Below are 18,846 nucleotides of genomic sequence, written 5' to 3'. Positions count from 1 at the left end.
CGAGCAAAAAACTAAATCATTAATCTAAAAGTCATTATTCACTCAAGATTTGGGAGATCTGCACTAGAATTTCTAGGCGAGTTTGTGGGTGAAAGCCATACCCAATTTGTGAATGATTTGTTTTTGTTTTAATTTGCAGATTGCAGAAGTTGCAAGTAATCTGAATTGTGAGCAAGTGTTCAATAGGCTATAAATCCAATCCCATACTAACATTCCTCATGTTGGATTTTTTTTTATTTTTCAACTCTTTGAATCTAAAGGCTCGTCTTATGGGATAACAAAGTGATGGCTGGTTCCACACTTTGAACCAAAGACGGTTCGCTCACTGTTTCATGAAACTGAGTATTCTGCCATCCTACTGATTTTACATACAGCTTTCTGTTTACTTTATAGTAGCCTAGGGAAGTACGCATATTCGGACGCGCGGAATGATTTGTTCACGAATCAGACAAATCCGACTCTGAACAATACCGTAGCAGCGTTGAACTGAAGTTAATGGAGAGTGGATATTAGCGACTTAAATTTCGGCCTGTTCCCTGTTCTTCCTCACACAAAGCTATCACATGGCGTCACAAGACTTGGAATATATAACGACTCGTGTGGATTAGGCTACTTTTGTTTCACGGAAGAATGTCAAAAGGGTTTGAAAGGAAATTAATTGAGTAAATGATGACAATTTAAATTTTGGGTGAACTAACGATATAGCCTAACAAGTTTTAAAGTGAAAAGACAACGACAAAGCGGACAAATATTACACTTTTTTATGCAAATCGCAGATATACAACAGCTGGAGAGCAAACAAATGTGCTGTAGGATGTTTTGTTATTATTCCCCCAACAGGCTATCCCAAACACTGAATAATGCTACGAAACTGCCCGCTGGCATCAGCAACGGCACATATAAACACAAATGAATTGTCCTTATCTAAAACAAAGCAAAATATTTCCCGCTGCTTTCCTAAAAGCATCTATTGTTAAAACCAAAAACACACGCGCGCTGTGGAGCCGGGTGGATGGACAGGACAAAACCCACTCCGTGGAGTTCACCTATAAGAAAAAGTTTCTTTCGGAACAAGTTCAAATATAAGAAACAGATATAATTGTTACTCATCTTACCTCGCCAAGGACGAGACGACAATCCCATTGTATGTGGAAAATTATACAACGAACGATTCCTTGTGTCAATACACGCGTTATTTCCCAAAGAGACGCGCCTTCCACAATAGAAGCGCAACAACTCAACAGATCTCAGGACAACAGCGAGCGGCTGACTGACAGCCCCACCGGCACAAAGCCCGCCTCTTCTACGCGCTGATTCGCCGTGGTGGACACAGAACTCCTCCTCCTTTCATAGAGGATTACAATTTGCTATCTGGCCTGTCAATCTCGCCCTATGACTTTAAAGGGGCTGTTTGGAACGATGTTTTGAGACTCATTTATGTAGTCTCATGTTGAGTAAATTATATCTGCCATGTAAATAAGCCTATTAAATAATGTTTTTTAGGGATGATAAATAAAGTTCTATAAACGTCCAATTTTTAAATTACATTTTAATGTATGCATTTGTAAGCAAACAATCAATCATGAAATTGCCTCAGGGTAACATACCCATAGCCTATATTTACAAGCACATTGTACATTCTAGATGGCAATTAATAGTGAGGGGATGACGTTGAATAAACAAGCCAAATGCTTTGACTTGGTCACACTACATCCTGGTGGTCATTTTAAAAACTTTTCTGTTGTGGGGGAGACATTTTTCCCCTTCGAGCTTTTTTTCACCCTTCAAAATCACATTTAGTGTTATAAGTAATTTTAATGAGGATTTGCTTATGTGTTTTATTTTTTGCCTTGAAGCAACATTTTGCAACAGTGGAATGGATGTGAACACTGGATATAGACAGAATGGATTTTGTGCTATTCATTATTAAATACTACAGTATTTATTTGACATCTAAGTTAAAGTAAATAGCCAGTGAAGTAAAAAAAAAATAATTAATGTAACAATTAGTGTAAAGCCTGGTGTTTCGTATAATGAAATTGTTACATTTTCTTTTTCTATTATGACATCAACAGATTGTGTAGTAACTCAAATTCACAATACACACAAACCTGTCTATGATGAATTTCCTTCAATTTAACTGGCAGCATACCTAAAAAGATACTCTGAATCAAACATTAACAGCTTTTGTAGGCTAATGCATGCAAGAGGGGGCTAATTTGTCATAAATTGAATTTTAATAATGTAAGCCCATATTATTGGTATGAATAACCTTACACGCTCTAGTAAAATGTCAAGTTATTTTTAGATCTGATGGGAGCTACCCTGTGATATGTGTGTCATCTTATACATGTAGCTTGACAAGGGTTGTGTTTACAGGACTGTAAAGTGCTTTTACAGTGACCGAAATGTATTCCATGTTTTCTTTACATTGGCTTGAAGCAATCAGCATACAAGTCACACTGACACTCATGTGGTTTCAGTTTTATTTTGTGCAAAATAGTGAACGATGTAAGTGTGAGAATAACAAAACAGCACTTTATGGCCACACAAACACATTAATAATCCCTTCAATGTCATATATGCTCCATGATAGTGATTTACAAACTGTTTTCTGAGATGTACAGCTTATTATAATAGAGTCTGGTTATAAAAGGGAATGCCATATATGCAAGTTTTTTCTCATGACAGTCTTGTTATTATTTCCTCCGCGAATCAGCAGGATGATATCTCTGGGTCTGATGATTCTGTTGTTAGCTCGAAATGGGTGTGTACAGAGGTGCCTTTTATTGTACATGGGTTAAACCTTCCACTATAAGCAGGACAATGGCTCCACCTGGAGTTGGGCAATGGTAATTTCATACTTCTATTGTGTGTCTGCACTGTAGTCTATACAGTGGGTCTTGGATCAACCTTCAAAAAGACAGTTTTGCATTAAATTTACCATGTTGATATAGAGAAGAATACAACTGAAATACAATAATACATGTACAGCATAGTAAATGCACAGCAGATAATGTTCAAAACGATCCCATCCATGAAATAACCCATCTTGCCAATGATGTGACGGGGTTACATGGGCAAAATAACCATCTCATCCATGGAGTGGGTGTGCTACTTGTCCCCTGCTGGTTTTGATTGATAGCCCTGCAATTAAAAAAAAAGCAATTAACCTGCCATTAAAAGAGGAAATGTAATCGTTCATTTGTTTTTCATTATAAATCTGCATGTGTCTCATATACTCATTCATGTTCTCAATTTTAAGCAAATTTTAAGTCTAAAGGGAAATACTGGCCTAATTTTGAAAGCTGTGTTTAGGGCCCAACACAGCTGTCAAACATGGCGATCAATTTCCCTGTTATCCCCATGAGATATTGCCATTATTGCAGCCTGGAGTATTTGTCAGTGTAATAAAGGCCGTATCATTTCATGATTAATAACTGGAGCACAAAAATATCTAATTCAATTACAGACACTGTCTTTTTCATTCTCTTCGTCCGGAATCGCAGGTGTCCCACCAATAAAATGTATACAATTCCTGTAGCTTTTTATGTATAGCCTGTACTTCTCCAATGCAACATTCACATTATATTAGATGTGTTATCATTCATAACAATTGCTCAGTTAAAAGTAAAACATTAAATGTTGAAGAATATTGAAGAATCGTATGAACTGTGCACATGCCCAACAGATGGAGCTATTTGCTAATCACATCACACTTTGGCAGGTCACATAGTCTGGCCACTAATATGAATATGGCACGAGTTAACCATATGACGACATGTCAGTGTCTCCAAAGAACGGCACTAGGCCTACTCTATTGTCTAATATTCTATCAAATAATTTTCAGTGATGACCAATTAATTGGACGATTGGACGCAAACCTGAATTGTCAGCAGCCATTACTCCAGTCTTCAGTGTCACATGATCCTTCAGAAATCATGTTGAATCGGTGCTCAAGAAACATCTATTATTATAATCGACGTTGAAAACAGTTGTGCTGCTTATATTTTAGTGAAAACTGTGATACATTTGAATATTTATTCATTTCATATTTTGTAACACTGTAAATGTCATTTTTGGTCAATTTATTATGCCGTTGCTAAATGAAAGTTTCCATTTCTGTGAAAACGTTTGAACTATAGTGTATATAGGCATTATATTGGTGCAAATTGCAGTTTAAAAATAACAAGAAAACAACAAAATATGACAAATTCAATATCAGTCATTAACCTTTATTGTAAGAATCCTCTCCTACCTGTTTCTTCTTCTGTATCTTTTTCCACAGCACAGTTTGAAGTGAGATTACCCACTCTTCCTCTCCAGATATCTTCCAGTTCCTCTTCCTCCTGCTGAAACAGCCAGTGCCCTGGCTGAAGAAGCTCCTCCGTGTTGATGTCTGCTTTTTCTGCACAATCTACTCTGGTCTCTTTCACTGTATCACTGAAACACACTGCACAGTCTCTCACACCACAGTTTATGATACGGCCTCTCTTACGGGAGCCCTGGCCATTAGGGAACAAGTTTTCTGAGGCGTTTTTCTTCACATGTTTGGACGTGTTGTATAAGTGGCCATTCAGGTCTTTTATTTTGGTATGAACACTAAAGCAATTGTGACCACAGGATGAAGAAGGACATAGAGGCCTGCATTGACTGACTGATGGGGAACCATTGACCACTGGAGGAGAGGCTTTGTGACAGCTCGAGGAATCATTATCAGGTCCTTCATATTCAACTAATGTGAAAACCCTCAAGGCAGGTTCTGTGCTTTCATAAACTTGGTTCAATTGTTGGGTCTTGACCTCAAGTTCTTCTGTATCTTCAGAATCTTCCATATCTACCGGGTTTATTTCAGTTTGTCTCATTTGAATCATTGGTTCCACCTCTAGTTCTAATTGTGGAGTTCGAAATGATGGTAATGTTTGGTTGTTCGAGTCATCATTAATCTGTACAGGTTCAATCTCCTCTTTATTTTCCATGTCCGAGACACTGTTGGGAAAGTTCTTGGGAAGACTGAAGCTAAGAGTGGATCCTAGAGACAAATAAGAGCAGATGTTTTTAACTGCTCCACTTGAAGTCTTGACAGCATTGGGCAAACTGTCTTCTGGAAAAGGGTTGGATTTGTTATCAATGACAGAATCCACCGGTAACATGTCTTTTTTAATGAAAACCTGAAGATTGGAGTTTGAATGACTTTCTTTCGCTTTCCGTTCTCCTTCTGGCCAAGTGTTACACCTCCGCCTGAAAATGCTTAAAGATTTGCCAGACCTTTCCAATCTTACATTGCCAAGCGTAGAGTTTCTTCTCTGCTCATCCTCCTTACTTCTGATCGGCTCTTTAATCTTGAACAAAGAACTTGCCTTGAATCTGTTGTGATTGTAAACCATTCCTCCTTCAGCTGTGACATTTTGCGAGAAGGAGGAGGGCGATTGAACCGAGGAGGAACCCAACTCAGAGGTTGTCATGTCCTGCCCTTCTGTATGTGGTGGGGATAGGACCTCCAAGACTCGTCCTGCAGATCTGTAACTATCCGAGACGTGTAAATACGTGAACACCTGCCATAGAAAGATGAATGCAAAACTTTAGATAAGCTGAGATGCAACTGTCATAAAAACAAACCCACGGTCAGTTGTAATGGCCCACAAGCGTTCTGTAAACTGACAATTATATGGCTCTTGAATGCATACACACACAGCTGTGATGGCAATAGCTGATGCATGACTAATATGATTGCATGCCAAGTTAATAAATCCTATATGGCGGCTTCACATCGCATTATTACAATACACACCACCAGGAGGCTTTTCAAAGCCATGCCATGGAAACTTAATCATGAGGTCATTGTTTTACCACATGGGACAGGATGTACAGAGCTGGGAGAATAATAAGCACATGCATGTCTGGTTTGTGTGCGAGCTTTGAGCTCAGTTTGGAATGTGTCTGAAGTTAACGCAGTTTTTGAAGTCTTACTTACTCTATGAGTGACTTCAGCTGCCACTTCATGCCGCAGGTGGTCGTCACTTTGGTTTTGGTTTGTTTCTAGATTGTTGTGTGTTGCATTCCGCATCAAGTCTTGTTTGTAGTTTGGTGACTGAGGATTTTGCGCTTGGTGCATGACTGTTAGTTTTTGCACCTGATCAGTGTCTGGTGATAATCGTAGATTAGATTGGTTGTTGATGGACTGCGGATTCTCTGTTAGGTGGTTGCAAAAAGATGATTCACTGTTACATGGGGACAAATGGCTGGATACTTCCTGTTTGCTTAGTGACTGGATGGGTTCTCCATGGTTTTTGTTTTGCAATTGTCCAAGGTTCCAAAAAGATGAATTTGGTTGGGTCTCTTTACTCATGACTGATTCATTCGGCCATTTCACCAGAAGCATTTCTTGTGGCTGTTGCATTTGCATTGAGTTTTTGTCTTGTGATTGATGTCTGTCCGCCTGAATGCTGCTTGTTGAATCTTCATGTATGTCATTATTGTTGGGTGACCATTGCTTTGTCACTTGGTTGATGCCTGAAGACTGTTCATCAAAGGTCAAAATGAGACAGATGCTAGAGCCTAGCGATGCCTTTGAAAGGCAGGACTCCTGACTAACAACACTGGACACATCATGTCTCCCACTCTGTTGCTCGGAGTTGTTTTGAGATGACTGTGTTTCAGTAGCACCTCCTTTGACCTCTCCATTTGTACTGCACAGACTATCAGAAGGGTTTTTGAAAGGCATAGCCTAAAAAAAAAAAAGTACAAATCAAGTTGCATTGCATTTTAATTGTATTATTAATCAATTAAATTATAGTGTATTAATTTTTTTATTAAAAAAAATAAAATACATTTGTATTTATTTAAAATAAGATAAATAATTTATGAATAAGGGATTAACGCACACTGCATTATTTAAAATTATGACTTTATCTAACATGCATGATTCTGATATGTCATTCGCAGAATTTTTAATAATAACTGAACTATTTAAGAGAATGTTGTCCTAAGTAAAGGATTTCAGCATAGTTGTGTTTTATATCTCTTGTATCACTTTTTCCTGTCAAATAATATAGTAATTCAAGTTTTTTTTTTATTTAATAAACATTCGTGTATTAAGCAGGATAATGTGCAGTCAGATAGCCATTATTGCAAAATAGACCCCTTCAGGGTGATACAAGATCCTGACGATGTTCATTTTGCCATAATGATCACATGACTGAATATTATCCCTTACATGTTTTAAATTACATCATTTGTAAAAGATGTCAGAAAAAATCTAGAAACCTGCTGTTGAGCAGGATCATTTGTTGACTCTGATCTCCCATCCTTGTTTCTTTTAAGCTGCTCTCTTTGAGCGTGCCAGTTCACCTGGATCCATCCCAGCATGCTTTCCAACTCATCTGTTCTCTCCTTGATCTAGAGACAGGAAGATGTTAATCAAGAAAACATCATCATAACAACGAACATTCTGCAGATGGACGCCGCAAGACAGTTGACATCGCTTTTAGATGACCATGTGGTAACAGTGAGTAAATCAATCACACACTCACAATGTCTTTAAACTGACTCTCATCTTGCATAAGCATTTGACCAGCTGCAGCTAGTTTGCTAAACTCATCCAGCTTTGTTTCAATGCAGTGATCAATCTCTGCAATTTCACTCTCTCTGCAAGCAGAGCTGCCAGCAAGGAGACAGGATCTGGTGTTCTCTGTCCACGCACTAAAGGACACAAAAAGAGAGATCGTGCTAAAATAATATAACAATATCACATATGGGCAAGTATTTCCTGCTTAAGTTGTTGACATTAAACATGAAATATTCACAAAGTATAATTATCAAAATTAGTCAAACGTTCCCTCTTACATCATGGCAAGATAGTTTTCAAAGTAGTCCTGAATCTGGTGAAACTTCTCCAGGCGGCCTCTGTTCTCAGTCATGTTGCGGCCTACTTCCTCCCAAGCCTGCAGGATCGCCTGAACTTCTTCCCTGAGAGGGTCTGTCTCCTCTGGGGAAGGAACCTGTAGCTGTCTGTCTAGTCTCTCCATCTCTCTCACCTCTGACTCAATGATATTATAATGAGCCTTTGTGAGACAAGAATTGTATTAATTAGAATGACAACCTGATTAAAAGTGTGACATTTATGAGCTCATTCAACAAATCCCTTAAATGTAACCTATAATTAATTTAATACTGTTTAATCTTAGCAACCTTTTAATACTTAAAAAGCTGGGCGCATCTTTAACTACTGCAGGAAGAAGATATTTTGATGAATGTTGGTAACCAGTCAGTTGACGATAGCCATTGACTTCCATAGTAGGAAAAAATACTATGGAAGTTAATGGCTGCCGTCCACTATCTGGTTACCAACATTCTTCAAAATATCTTCTTTTAGATTCAGCAGAACAAAGAAACTCACACAGGTTTGGAACAACAAGTAATGACAGAAATTTCATTTTTGGGTGGACTATCCCTTTAATTACTGCTCTGGGGTCATTCAAATAGTGATAAACTTCTAGTATACATTAGTAAATGTATTTTTTTATTATCTGACCTCTAGGTCATCCTGCTGCTCCTGTAGCCCTTCCAGACCACTGAGGTCAGAGTCACAAAGCACAGCCATATCTGCTTCTATATCCAGGAGGTCCATACTGAGCTCAGCACAGCGGCAGAGGTGCTGGTTTATCCGCAGTGTTAGATTAGATAGCTGAGGAAAGACAATTCTACTCTTAACTGATATGTGATTGACTATGAAAAAACATGAAGTAGCCACAAAAAGTATCAGTTTTAATGTCAGAATGTCATAATGGCAATTCATAAAACATCAACCAATTGGCATCTTTAAACTAATGATGCTAGACATTTTCACTGAATTAACTTTACTTTTCTTATACATTATTATTATCATTATATATTAGTATTTTAACCAAATATTCCCAAAGTAACTACTAATAGTTACTTTAAAATATACTTACTATATAATAATTTGAACATAATTAATAATTTATACATTTTACATGTGCCTTAAATTTCCAAAAACTTTTTTGAGATAGCTGCAAAAGATGTTTTGGAAGAAATTATTAGCAGTGCGATACAAATTGGTCAAATATTGTGCATGCCATTTATTTATATGTATATCTCTAATATCAGGTTGATGTTGGACATCGCTTTGTGAAACAAGCTAATATTCTACCGAGCTTTGTAGTTCATCAGTGGTCTGGTCCTGTTGCTGGGATCTTTCTTGATCAGTTTGATGACTCAGTAAACCCAGTGACATTTCTGCATCCTCAGCCATTTCTTGCCTGTGCAGTGGTCCAGGAACATCCTAAAGCAGATTCACAATGGTGTAAGTGGTCCTGAACTGTATTCATTACATTTTCTAAAATCATACACAGAAACATCATGTTATGAGTCTGAAACAGAGTATGCTAAATTTTTCTTTTTATGTTCATGTTTTCGAATAATTACCGCATAAAAAAGATAACACTTAAAACTAGAGAGTTAATATTGTATATGATGTTTGGTTTACTTGGCTCTTTTTGTGATATCCGGTGGGATCCAGAAGTTCAAGGAACTTTTCAAGCATTCCTGAACTGCCGCCTTCTACATTTTCCGGGAGATGGTTTGAAAGTGTGAATTCTGATACCATCTGTGCGGCTTTATCTCCAGTTTGTTTTTTTTCCACTGGTTCAGTCTGATTGTTCTCTCCATATTTCATCTGCAGAGCATCCCAAAGGACCTCCACCTGGCTTAGGAGCTCCTCTATTTTGTGGTCTTGTCTTTGCTTTGAGCAGTCATGCTCTTCAATCTTTATTCAATTTCCAAAAGGAGATGAAAAAAGAAAGTGAGATCATTTATCAGTTTAGTGCATTGTTATGAAAAAATCTTGAAATCGTATTACCATTCCAGTGGATGTCTTCGACTCTTTCACCAGCTTATTGGGTATGAAACAATCTTGAGCGGAAACAGGGGTTGTTTGAGCCATCTGGGCGATACAGCTGGGAAAGCATTAACTGTTAATCAAACTTTACTCAACAACTGCATCTTGAAATCCATTTTATGAAATGACATTTCACAATTACGGATCATTTACTCATCAGTCATCCACATATTCATTGTGAAATAAAAAACTAATTGCACCTCTTCCTGTCCTGTTTTTCCGAGATATTGTCCAGCTTGGAACAGCTGCTCTCCGACAGTGAGCCTCGACTCCCTACAGAACATTCCTCAACTGGACTCCACATCCTATGGGCCCACAGCCCTTGAGAGCACTGCAGAAATACATTTTTAGGCATATAATATGTTTAATAATAATTGATGTCGGGCCGTTGAATTATTAGAAAATAATGCACACATGAGATGGTAATGCACGTCATGGCTGTTACACCTCGGGTGTGCATTATTTTCTAATAATTCAATGATAATTCAATTATTCCACTACACATCAAGACATTGTTTAGATGCTGTTTTTCAAGACATTTGTCAGGTTTTTGTCCTTAAAACGCTCATGTGTGTAGGAGTAATTTCTTACGAATCTCATCCCACAACTCCATTGCTAATTCCAAAACAATGTTTTAGAGCTAACAGAGGCTTGAGCCATTGATGGCAGACTAATGTAGTTATTAATTCAGTTATTAGAGAGAGAGAGAGAGATTAAGCATTTCTGTGCATCTCTCAACAGTGTTCGGCAGCAGCTTCTCTACTAATAGCGAAACTGCACTTTTATCTGATTCAAGAACAGCGGCGTTATTACCTCACTAGAGATAATAGTCATGTAGCTTTTAACCCAGCAAACACAGAACGTTCTCCTAACGTTAATATTTTGTTCCCGTTTGGTTATTGTTTTGAGAATCAAATAATAACAATCTAGGAACGTTCTTTTAAGGTTTTATTTGATGCAACCATAAAATAACGTTCCCAGAACGTTGCAGGGAGGTTATTTTTAAATAACCTAAAAATAAAAATTTCTGTTCAGTTATTTTATGTTATTATTTTGGACCATAAAATGTACCCAGAATGTTGCAGTGTGGTTATGATATAGGAGTAAAGAGGTTAGGGGAACGTTAGAATAACGTTCTACAAGCCAAAAAGTAATATTCTAACAAACCGTAAAAAAGAATGTTCTAGGAACCAAAATGTTTTTTTTTTTGTGGCAAAAAACATCTAAATAATTTGTTGTTTTTATCCTATTGTTTACTATTTTCATTTACTTGAGTTTTGATTATTTTGCTGTTGTAGGCTGTAAGGACCTTTGAAATAACTGAAATGAAAAATGGCGAAGTGATATGGACATGTAGCTAATTCGGTCAAAACCTGCCGGGAACTACTTTAGCCGAGAACATTCTTCAACTAATCAGAAGATTCAAGCATTCAACTACCCCATAGTATAATCATGGAGAATTCACATCAGAATATCACAGACACATGGGGTGGTATCTTTTGACTTAGGCTGGTAAGATATACCCTAGCAACCAAATAGCAACATGCTTAAATCCATTTAAAATACTTTAGCAACCTCATAGCAACGTGCTTAAAACTACTTAAAATATCTCAGCAACCGCATAGCAACATGCTTAAAACCACTTAGCAACGCCCTGGCAACTACTCACAATGCCCTGTTATTATGGTAAGTTTGCGTGGTATTTAGTTGTTTCATTTCAACTTAAAAAAAAATGTTTTCATATTTACATAAGGTAAATGTGACTTTATTATCTTAAACTTCATTTCACATTATTTTTTGTTTAATCTGAGGCAGAAACAGGCCTCTATAGAAATCACACTTAGGAAAGCCAATATGATTGGATTTGAGGATTCAGTTGTGGTTTTGCTGAAGGTCATTTACATTCTCTTGCATCATTCTCAAGCATGATTTGAACTCTTCACTTTTTTCTATCTTTGCAACTTAAAACTAAATTAATATCATTGTCTAGATTCAAGGTTGTCTGTCAAGTGAGACAAGTTTAAAGCCTTATTTTAAATGATTGTCTCATCGAACAGAAATTTCAGGCCAATCTACTTTTCTATGTGGTCATGACTGGTCATTTATAATCACATGCTAACATATGTTTTTGGAGGCAGTGCAACTAACCTCAAATCCTCTGAGACGGTTTTGCTCCTCTTTGACGTCTTTTCCCATTATGCTGTGACCCTCATTTCTAGCAAAGCTCTGTGAGTCAGGGCATGTGGTTGGAGGATCAACGGGTAAAGTTGACGGACGTTTTGAAGACACATCTGTCTTCTGGTTCCTGTAGAAGTGGAACAAAACATTACCTCTAATGGCACCACCGAGGCAAACATATGATATTTCATACCATACAAGCCAGTAGACTGTAAATCTTTAATGGTAACAACTTGCAGATTGAAAATATAAAAATATCCACAGATCACTAACATCATATCTCTGCTGCTTATGTAATCCTGGACGAAATTTTGCAGCAATTGTTTTGGTTTGGGTATATATTACTGTTGGCAGGACATGCAAGCAATGATGTCACCTCCTTCTTGTCTGGTTAGCTCATAGTTTCAGGAAAGGTGTGTTTGCAGAGCTAGTGATAGAGGACTTGTTGAAAGAGCCAAAAAGGAATGTAACCATCTCTGTCGACAAAGCCAACATGGCTTGTTTGCTGCATTTAATAGCTAATTAATATAATGGCAAATAACTAACAATTGGTGTATAGCGCCACCTACAGTAATTAGTACAATCAACATGGCAATATTTATGTATATAGAAGTCTTGGCTGCTGTGGGTTTCTCCCATTACCAAAACATATTAATTTAAGAATATATTCATATTTAACCTATAGTGCCATATTTAATTTTTTGGACAGGACTGACAATGAGGCTGTGAGGGATAGAATACAATGTGGTCAATGGATTGTACCTTTGATGCTGACGAAACATCTTTCCGAAAGAAAACTTTCAGTAGCCAAAAACTCCATAACAGTTTTAAAAGTTGTGAGTTGTGAAAATTACATCATCTAGGGCCTTTATACAGTGCGTTTATACTAAAGACTGTACGTCTATCACAACCTCATTTTCATTTTCATTAATTCAATATGGCGTCTAACATGACTAGGTCCATTCCTCCCTTATTTCCTCATTTTTCCAAAGTTATTGATTTTCGCATATATATTTCTGTCATGACAACTCTCAGAGTGTTTGACAAGGTAATGGATGACAATGTTAATATGTTTGGTCTTGGCGGAATAGATCTGCTACGCTGCTGCTGCAGAGCAAGTACAGGACTTGCTACTGCCAAAAGACGACACACTGCTGTGAGCAAGTAAGACATTCTGCTGCTGTACAATATACCATGAATTACCCTTAGCAGATCTAGACAGGTGGAGCTGGGGAAGGTGACGGGTTTCTGAAAGAGTGCTGCAAACTGCTATGCAGATGCTGACCAGGTATTTGAAAGTTGAGCAGCAAGCTCATTGGCTGCTGATACAGCAGGAACCAATCAGCTTTGCCCTATAGAGAACGATGTGACAGCAAGCAGATTGAGTTAAGGACATATCAGCCTGCGCCATCTAGAGTTTCATGACAGAATTTTGTATTTTAAAATTACAACGACTCGTTTTTCTAAGGCCACTGAAAGTACCATATGTGATTTTTGTGTACGTGTGTTTCCAGTCGTTGTAAATTTAGAATAATCAATCAATATTTGTTCCATTTCTTAGAATTGAGATACTTTAAGATAAATGTAATAAAATTGTGTTTAATAAAATTTTATAAATGTGTATCTGCTAAAAGTACATTTTCAAAAGCCTTACAGATGCAAGCTAAAATCCACAAAACTCTAATTTTGATTTCAGACATATGGTTTATTTTATTCTGCTTAGTTGTTTTAAACTTTCTGTGTTTATCTGAATTAGTTTCTTTAATAGTGAGATTGATTTTTTTATCAGTTCCTTCCTCAGTGCATTCCTCCAGATGCGTTTTAACAGAGTACCTGTCTCTCATCATATCTTCATACCATACATATGAGCTATTCCTCACATCTGCACCAGTACTGAGACTAAATCTTCCACTATTATAGCCTTTGTTCATCCACAACCACCTTTTGTCTGTCATTCAGTTCCTCTGTATCTCCTCTCTAACACTTTCAGAAGTCATACTATTGAGGTCACAGAGGTCACACTCCAATCTGACTGAGTTTCCATAATGGTGTGAGTATTTGTGGAATTCAGTGTCTAAAGCTGTTGACTGTTCTGTGATAACAGCCATGATCCAATGTGATTTTCTGTAAATTAGAAGGGTGACGTTAGCTCAGCCACTAATTACAGCTTCCTTTAATGGTATTGGCAACGTTTTAAACCAGACATGCGTGGTTTGATAAAATGATCTAAAAATCATTCAGTAAGCAAAATAACATTTTTGTAAGCTCTAAGTGATATTTGTCCTGCTGGATACTTATAACAGAATCACCCATTAAAAAGATTGCATAAACTGCCAAAGGCTTAAACTCAGGACCAACGTGCAATTAGGTTTGAAACTAAATACATAGCAATTGGATTAAAACAACATCTACCATTCATGATCTAAGACTCTGCAATAGGTCAATATCGAAATAAAAGACCATAACATTACATCACTAAACCACATGTCAGCTCAACTCCTGGTTGTTGACAATTATGGAATCCTTTTTTGCACAATGTCATGTACTATTCCAAGCCTTAAATATGACCTCACTGCTCTCAAGTACTTTATTTACTATTGTTTTTTGTCCACAGGAGGACAATGGCAGTAAGGAGACTCTTGTTTACCGGAGAAACTCCTGGAGAAGTGCCCAGTTCTCCTTCACCTCGGCCTGTTTGCATGTAACTCTTCTGGCCAGGGTTGGGTGGAGAGTTGACAGGCGAGACGCAGACTCATTCAGCATCTGGAAAGAGAGTTGTCCAGAGAGGGGTGGGGTCGTGGAAGGAAATGACATCATTCATTTGGAGTTCATATGCTACAGTCCAGAGAAAAAACGTGTGCGTGAGACTAATATAACGGACTAGTATTTGGTATAGTGAGAAATCATACATGAAAAAAGCAAAGTGACTGTGTCAGGTTCATATGTTTTCATGTTCTCAAATTCAGGTTTACACAAGAAGACATTATTTCCTCTAATGAGATCATGGATAGACTTACATTGATCTGACAGGCAATTTCTCTCTTCTCTTTGTCGCTTTTTTGGATCTCGCCCGCCAATACAAGGTTCCTCTGCAACGAAATTCATTCTGGATCAGTACTTGTATTATTTATAAAGACAGTTTGAGGTCTTTTCGAAATGCCAAAACTAATCAACGCTTGTTTTCTCAACCTTCCAATTAATGCTGCCGATGATGCTGTCAGCCTGTTGGTAAAATGATGAAACGTCTAGTGCCAACATGAGATCTTGATGATAGTCCCTAAGGAGTGATCTCAACTTCAGCCACCTGCAGAGAAACTAACTGTTAGTTTGTATCACTAACAAAAGTGCAATAATTCTCCACTCTCCATAGTGCCAGGAAATCTTACGATTTGTCAACGTGGTCCCCCGGGCTTTGTTTTGTTCTAAACATTTCCAATCCTAAATCTACACCATCTGAGGTGTTCTGAAGAGGTCTTTCTGGTTCCTCCTGGCACAGGAGATGCATTAAGCAATCATGAGGTAATAGTTCAACGAGACACATTAATAAACAAAACAGAAACATCTTTATAATGAATTTAACCTGCATCAAGTCCAGACTTGTGGTCAGTTGGATGAGAGAGTTCTCAATGTCCTTGAGGTCTCTCCTTTGGCTGTGAGCCGCGTCCTCTGGTTGATCACATGGGAAAGCTGGCATGCTGTTATCGTAATGAAGGTTCCTTATCCTTCCTTTAGTCCATGAATCAGTCTGTAATGAGATATAGTCACAGTCTAAAGATATATAGCATTTCATATATATATATCCTTGTAATTTATTGTGAAATAGCAATTTCTGGTTGAAAGTTGTTTATAGACCAATTATTTTTCAGTGTATGCTCTTCTCCACCTCACGCTATTGACCGACAGGCTATTTCTCATTTCGTAAATCTCCCAAAATAGCTTACATCATTCTATGTTGCTCCAACTAATTCGTCTTGCACACCAAGATCTGGTTTTTCTGCAGTTTCTCAGCTGTTAGGCAATAAAATCCTGTTGTTTGTTTGGGTACATGAAGTACAGATTAAATGCCAAATTGATTCGAAAAGATTGCTTACTAGATGATATGCCAAGACATTTTCTTCAGAGGTATCAAATATCTCCACAGCAAACACCTCATATTTATGCACCTGTGTTTAGGACACCTGGGGGATTTGTATGATGTATTTTAGATTTAAATCACATTAATAGCAGGATCAGAGTCTGTTGGCCCACCAACAATACATGAGCCTGCAGCAAGGTGTGGTACTTCCAAATAATGATCTCATCCATTAGCGGTGGTGCTTTATGTTGCAGATCTTGCATTTCTTAACTTGTCTTCTGCACCACTGCGATGACTGCATCCTCAGCACATGGTGTTAAAATTCTGTAACAGCGGGCAAACCACACCTTTTGCCCTCTAACATTTATATTACGGCTTTATGGCTTTACCACTTACATATAAACAGGAATCGAGTTTAAGTTGTGGAATACTGTTACATCATTTGCCATTTATTTAACCACAAAGCGCATCACGACCAATAGTTTAAATATTATTTGGTATCATTAGTGTAGTTGTGCCATGTTTTATCATCAGTTTATTCTCAGATCCTTCCCTCTGTGTTCCAGTTTAGAACTACTTCCCATTTTTTTTGTGGAAATTACCAGTTCATCTCGGTTGTGGGCTTGTGTAATGAGGGGCCTGGCTATGACTTCATCTCAATGAGCACAGTGTGCAAAACTGTAATAATCCACACAGTTTTTTTTTTCTTCTTCTTTTTTCTTCCTCTCACAATAAGACAATGTGTTCTTGTTGTACTCATTTGTGCATGCTACGAGAAGCTGCATTTCTAGTTTTGTGGGAAACTGTGGAGTGAGTGCATGGGCAAGCGGTAACTGTAACAATTTAACAAACAGCTCATAAAAAACAGCGAGAGACTGAAACTGAGAAAAACAAATATGGAGCTGTGACGCCTGTGAAAAATATGTTGTGATGCCAGTTAAAAAAAATATATATTTGAAAAGCAATGCAAATGCTGTTGTGGTTTTTATGATCTTATGATCTTGCATACATTTGTTTTATGTTTTGTTTGTAAAATTGCGTTCAGTGAGGAGAAAATATTAAAGTGGGATATATAGGAACTATTATAATATGTATTATTATAAATTAAAAAAATGTATATAAAAAAAAAATGATATCTAGTCATAAAAATATGACTACAAAAATATGATTCTAATAAAATAAAATTAAAATATGACTCTCGAAAAAATTACTCTAAAAATAATAATAATATTATATATATAAATTATACTGTATGTAGGCTATATGTGTAAATAATCTCCAGTTAAGAAACATAATGTCCAACACATGAAAACAATGCATTCTTGCTCACCTCTAGCTGTGCACCAGACTTGTCACCCAGTCTTTCCTCAACTAGAAACAGCTTTTCAGTAGAAGTACTTGGCTCGTTCGTCTCATAGTCTGTCACGTTAAAGTCAGTGACATGGCAGTTGATCTGGCTTTCAGCGTTTGCACACATAGCAATCTTCTTGATAGATCTGGAGGAAGTTGATGGGGACACAGAATCCCTCTCATCTTCTTCTTTAATATCGTCTGAAAGTCCCTCCACTGGTGTAGATGTGGACACTCTCTCCTGATGGAAGGAAGAATTGTCATCTTTTGAGTCGTTTCTCATTTCACAGCAGTCCAGATCCGGTACAGGAAGGATGATTCCCACATAATCCAAACATTTTGTCTCGGAGGGGACAGATAACTTAGTCCCGATAGTAAAAGGCTGGATCCTCTTCATTGCTCTTCTTGCTTTAATCATCAGAATGAGGAGCAAATGACCATAAAACAATAAAACATCATTCTCACTGTTTAAAAGAATCTGATAAAATTACAAGCCTGAAGTCAACCAAGCTAATAGTCTTTTAAGATAAAATGGTCCAGTCTGAATTGTTCTGAGAGACTTTTGAGATGCAGACTGCAGGAACTGTGGAGAACGTGACTCTTGCAAAGCCTCACTTCTGCACAGACTATGAGAAAGCGAGAGGGGGGGTTGAGGGAGGAGAAGTGTAGGGAGAGTTTAGTAGAAACAGGGTGAGGTCATCACACTTAGCCACGGCCCCATTTGGAGGGAGAGAGGGCTGTAAACCCAAGCTGTAAAAGCTTCCTCCTAAAATAAGAAGTTGTGGGAAGATAAGAGTCAGAAACACAGAGTCGAGCCCTCTCTGAGGCCTTGCTTCTCGACAATGATGTCATTTATTTTTCCTCAGCTGTTCCCTTTCACTTTTTTTTTTTTTCATGCAGTCTGACTTTTTTGTCAGATTTAATGCAGCATACAAATCACATTTTCCTTTATGTTACAAAATATGCACCATTTTGTTCATCTAAAGATATGCTTGGATACTTCCTGCAACTAAATAAATAGATAAGGTGTGCAGATGCAGGAGGCTGTAAGTGGTTGAGACGGTGGTAGTCTCATACTATTATCTAAATGTTTACAGAGCAGCAACAGGGGAAAACATTGCACATTCTGGCTGTGGCCCTCCTCTGATTCAAACCAGGTGTTTGGTACAGTGTGTTGGAACAAGCTACTGTATAGCACTTGACTGTGAGGATTAGTCTTATCTCAAAACGCTGATAGTCCTGACACTTTATTTTGTGTGATTTTTTTGTATGAAGTTTACTTTAACAGCCTTTAAAGTTCCTAATATAGCAGTCAGTATGTTAT

The 18,846-nt window shown here is 37.6% G+C and overlaps 2 protein-coding genes across 3 annotated transcripts in view; both read right to left on the bottom strand.

The window, feature by feature from the left end:
* Positions 1 to 1,254, bottom strand: part of sipa1l2 (signal-induced proliferation-associated 1 like 2) — a 65,690-nt gene extending 64,436 nt beyond the window's left edge. Inside the window, exon 1 of the mRNA XM_081358154.1 lies at positions 1,116 to 1,254. The gene's annotated coding sequence lies outside the window, so the exon portion shown is untranslated. The remainder of the gene's footprint in view (positions 1 to 1,115) is intronic.
* Positions 1,255 to 1,539: 285 nt separating this feature from the next.
* LOC308685420 (uncharacterized protein) lies at positions 1,540 to 18,149 on the bottom strand. Of its 2 annotated transcripts, XM_081357181.1 has the most exons (18): positions 17,503 to 18,149; positions 15,678 to 15,842; positions 15,484 to 15,584; positions 15,287 to 15,401; positions 15,115 to 15,186; positions 14,745 to 14,860; positions 12,068 to 12,224; positions 10,120 to 10,250; positions 9,881 to 9,977; positions 9,509 to 9,787; positions 9,173 to 9,304; positions 8,534 to 8,686; positions 7,846 to 8,063; positions 7,533 to 7,701; positions 7,267 to 7,398; positions 5,975 to 6,727; positions 4,259 to 5,555; positions 1,540 to 3,147 (listed from the first exon to the last, which is right to left on the bottom strand). In XM_081357181.1, exons 1-18 carry the CDS (start codon positions 17,938 to 17,940, stop codon positions 3,095 to 3,097), a joined length of 4,578 nt encoding a protein of 1,525 aa, XP_081213307.1. In that variant the 5' UTR covers positions 17,941 to 18,149; the 3' UTR covers positions 1,540 to 3,094. The 2 variants fall into 2 exon arrangements, with proteins under 2 accessions (XP_081213307.1, XP_081213308.1); XM_081357182.1 differs by lacking the exon at positions 17,503 to 18,149 and having other exon boundaries at positions 15,484 to 15,574; positions 15,678 to 15,756.
* Positions 18,150 to 18,846: the final 697 nt, after the last annotated feature.

Source organism: Scardinius erythrophthalmus (assembly GCF_964197995.2).
Source record: "Scardinius erythrophthalmus genome assembly, chromosome: 25".
Taxonomy (NCBI): domain Eukaryota; kingdom Metazoa; phylum Chordata; class Actinopteri; order Cypriniformes; family Leuciscidae; genus Scardinius; species Scardinius erythrophthalmus.
The sequence above is the reverse complement of the archived record's forward strand: the minus strand, read 5'-3'. Positions and strand labels throughout refer to the sequence as shown.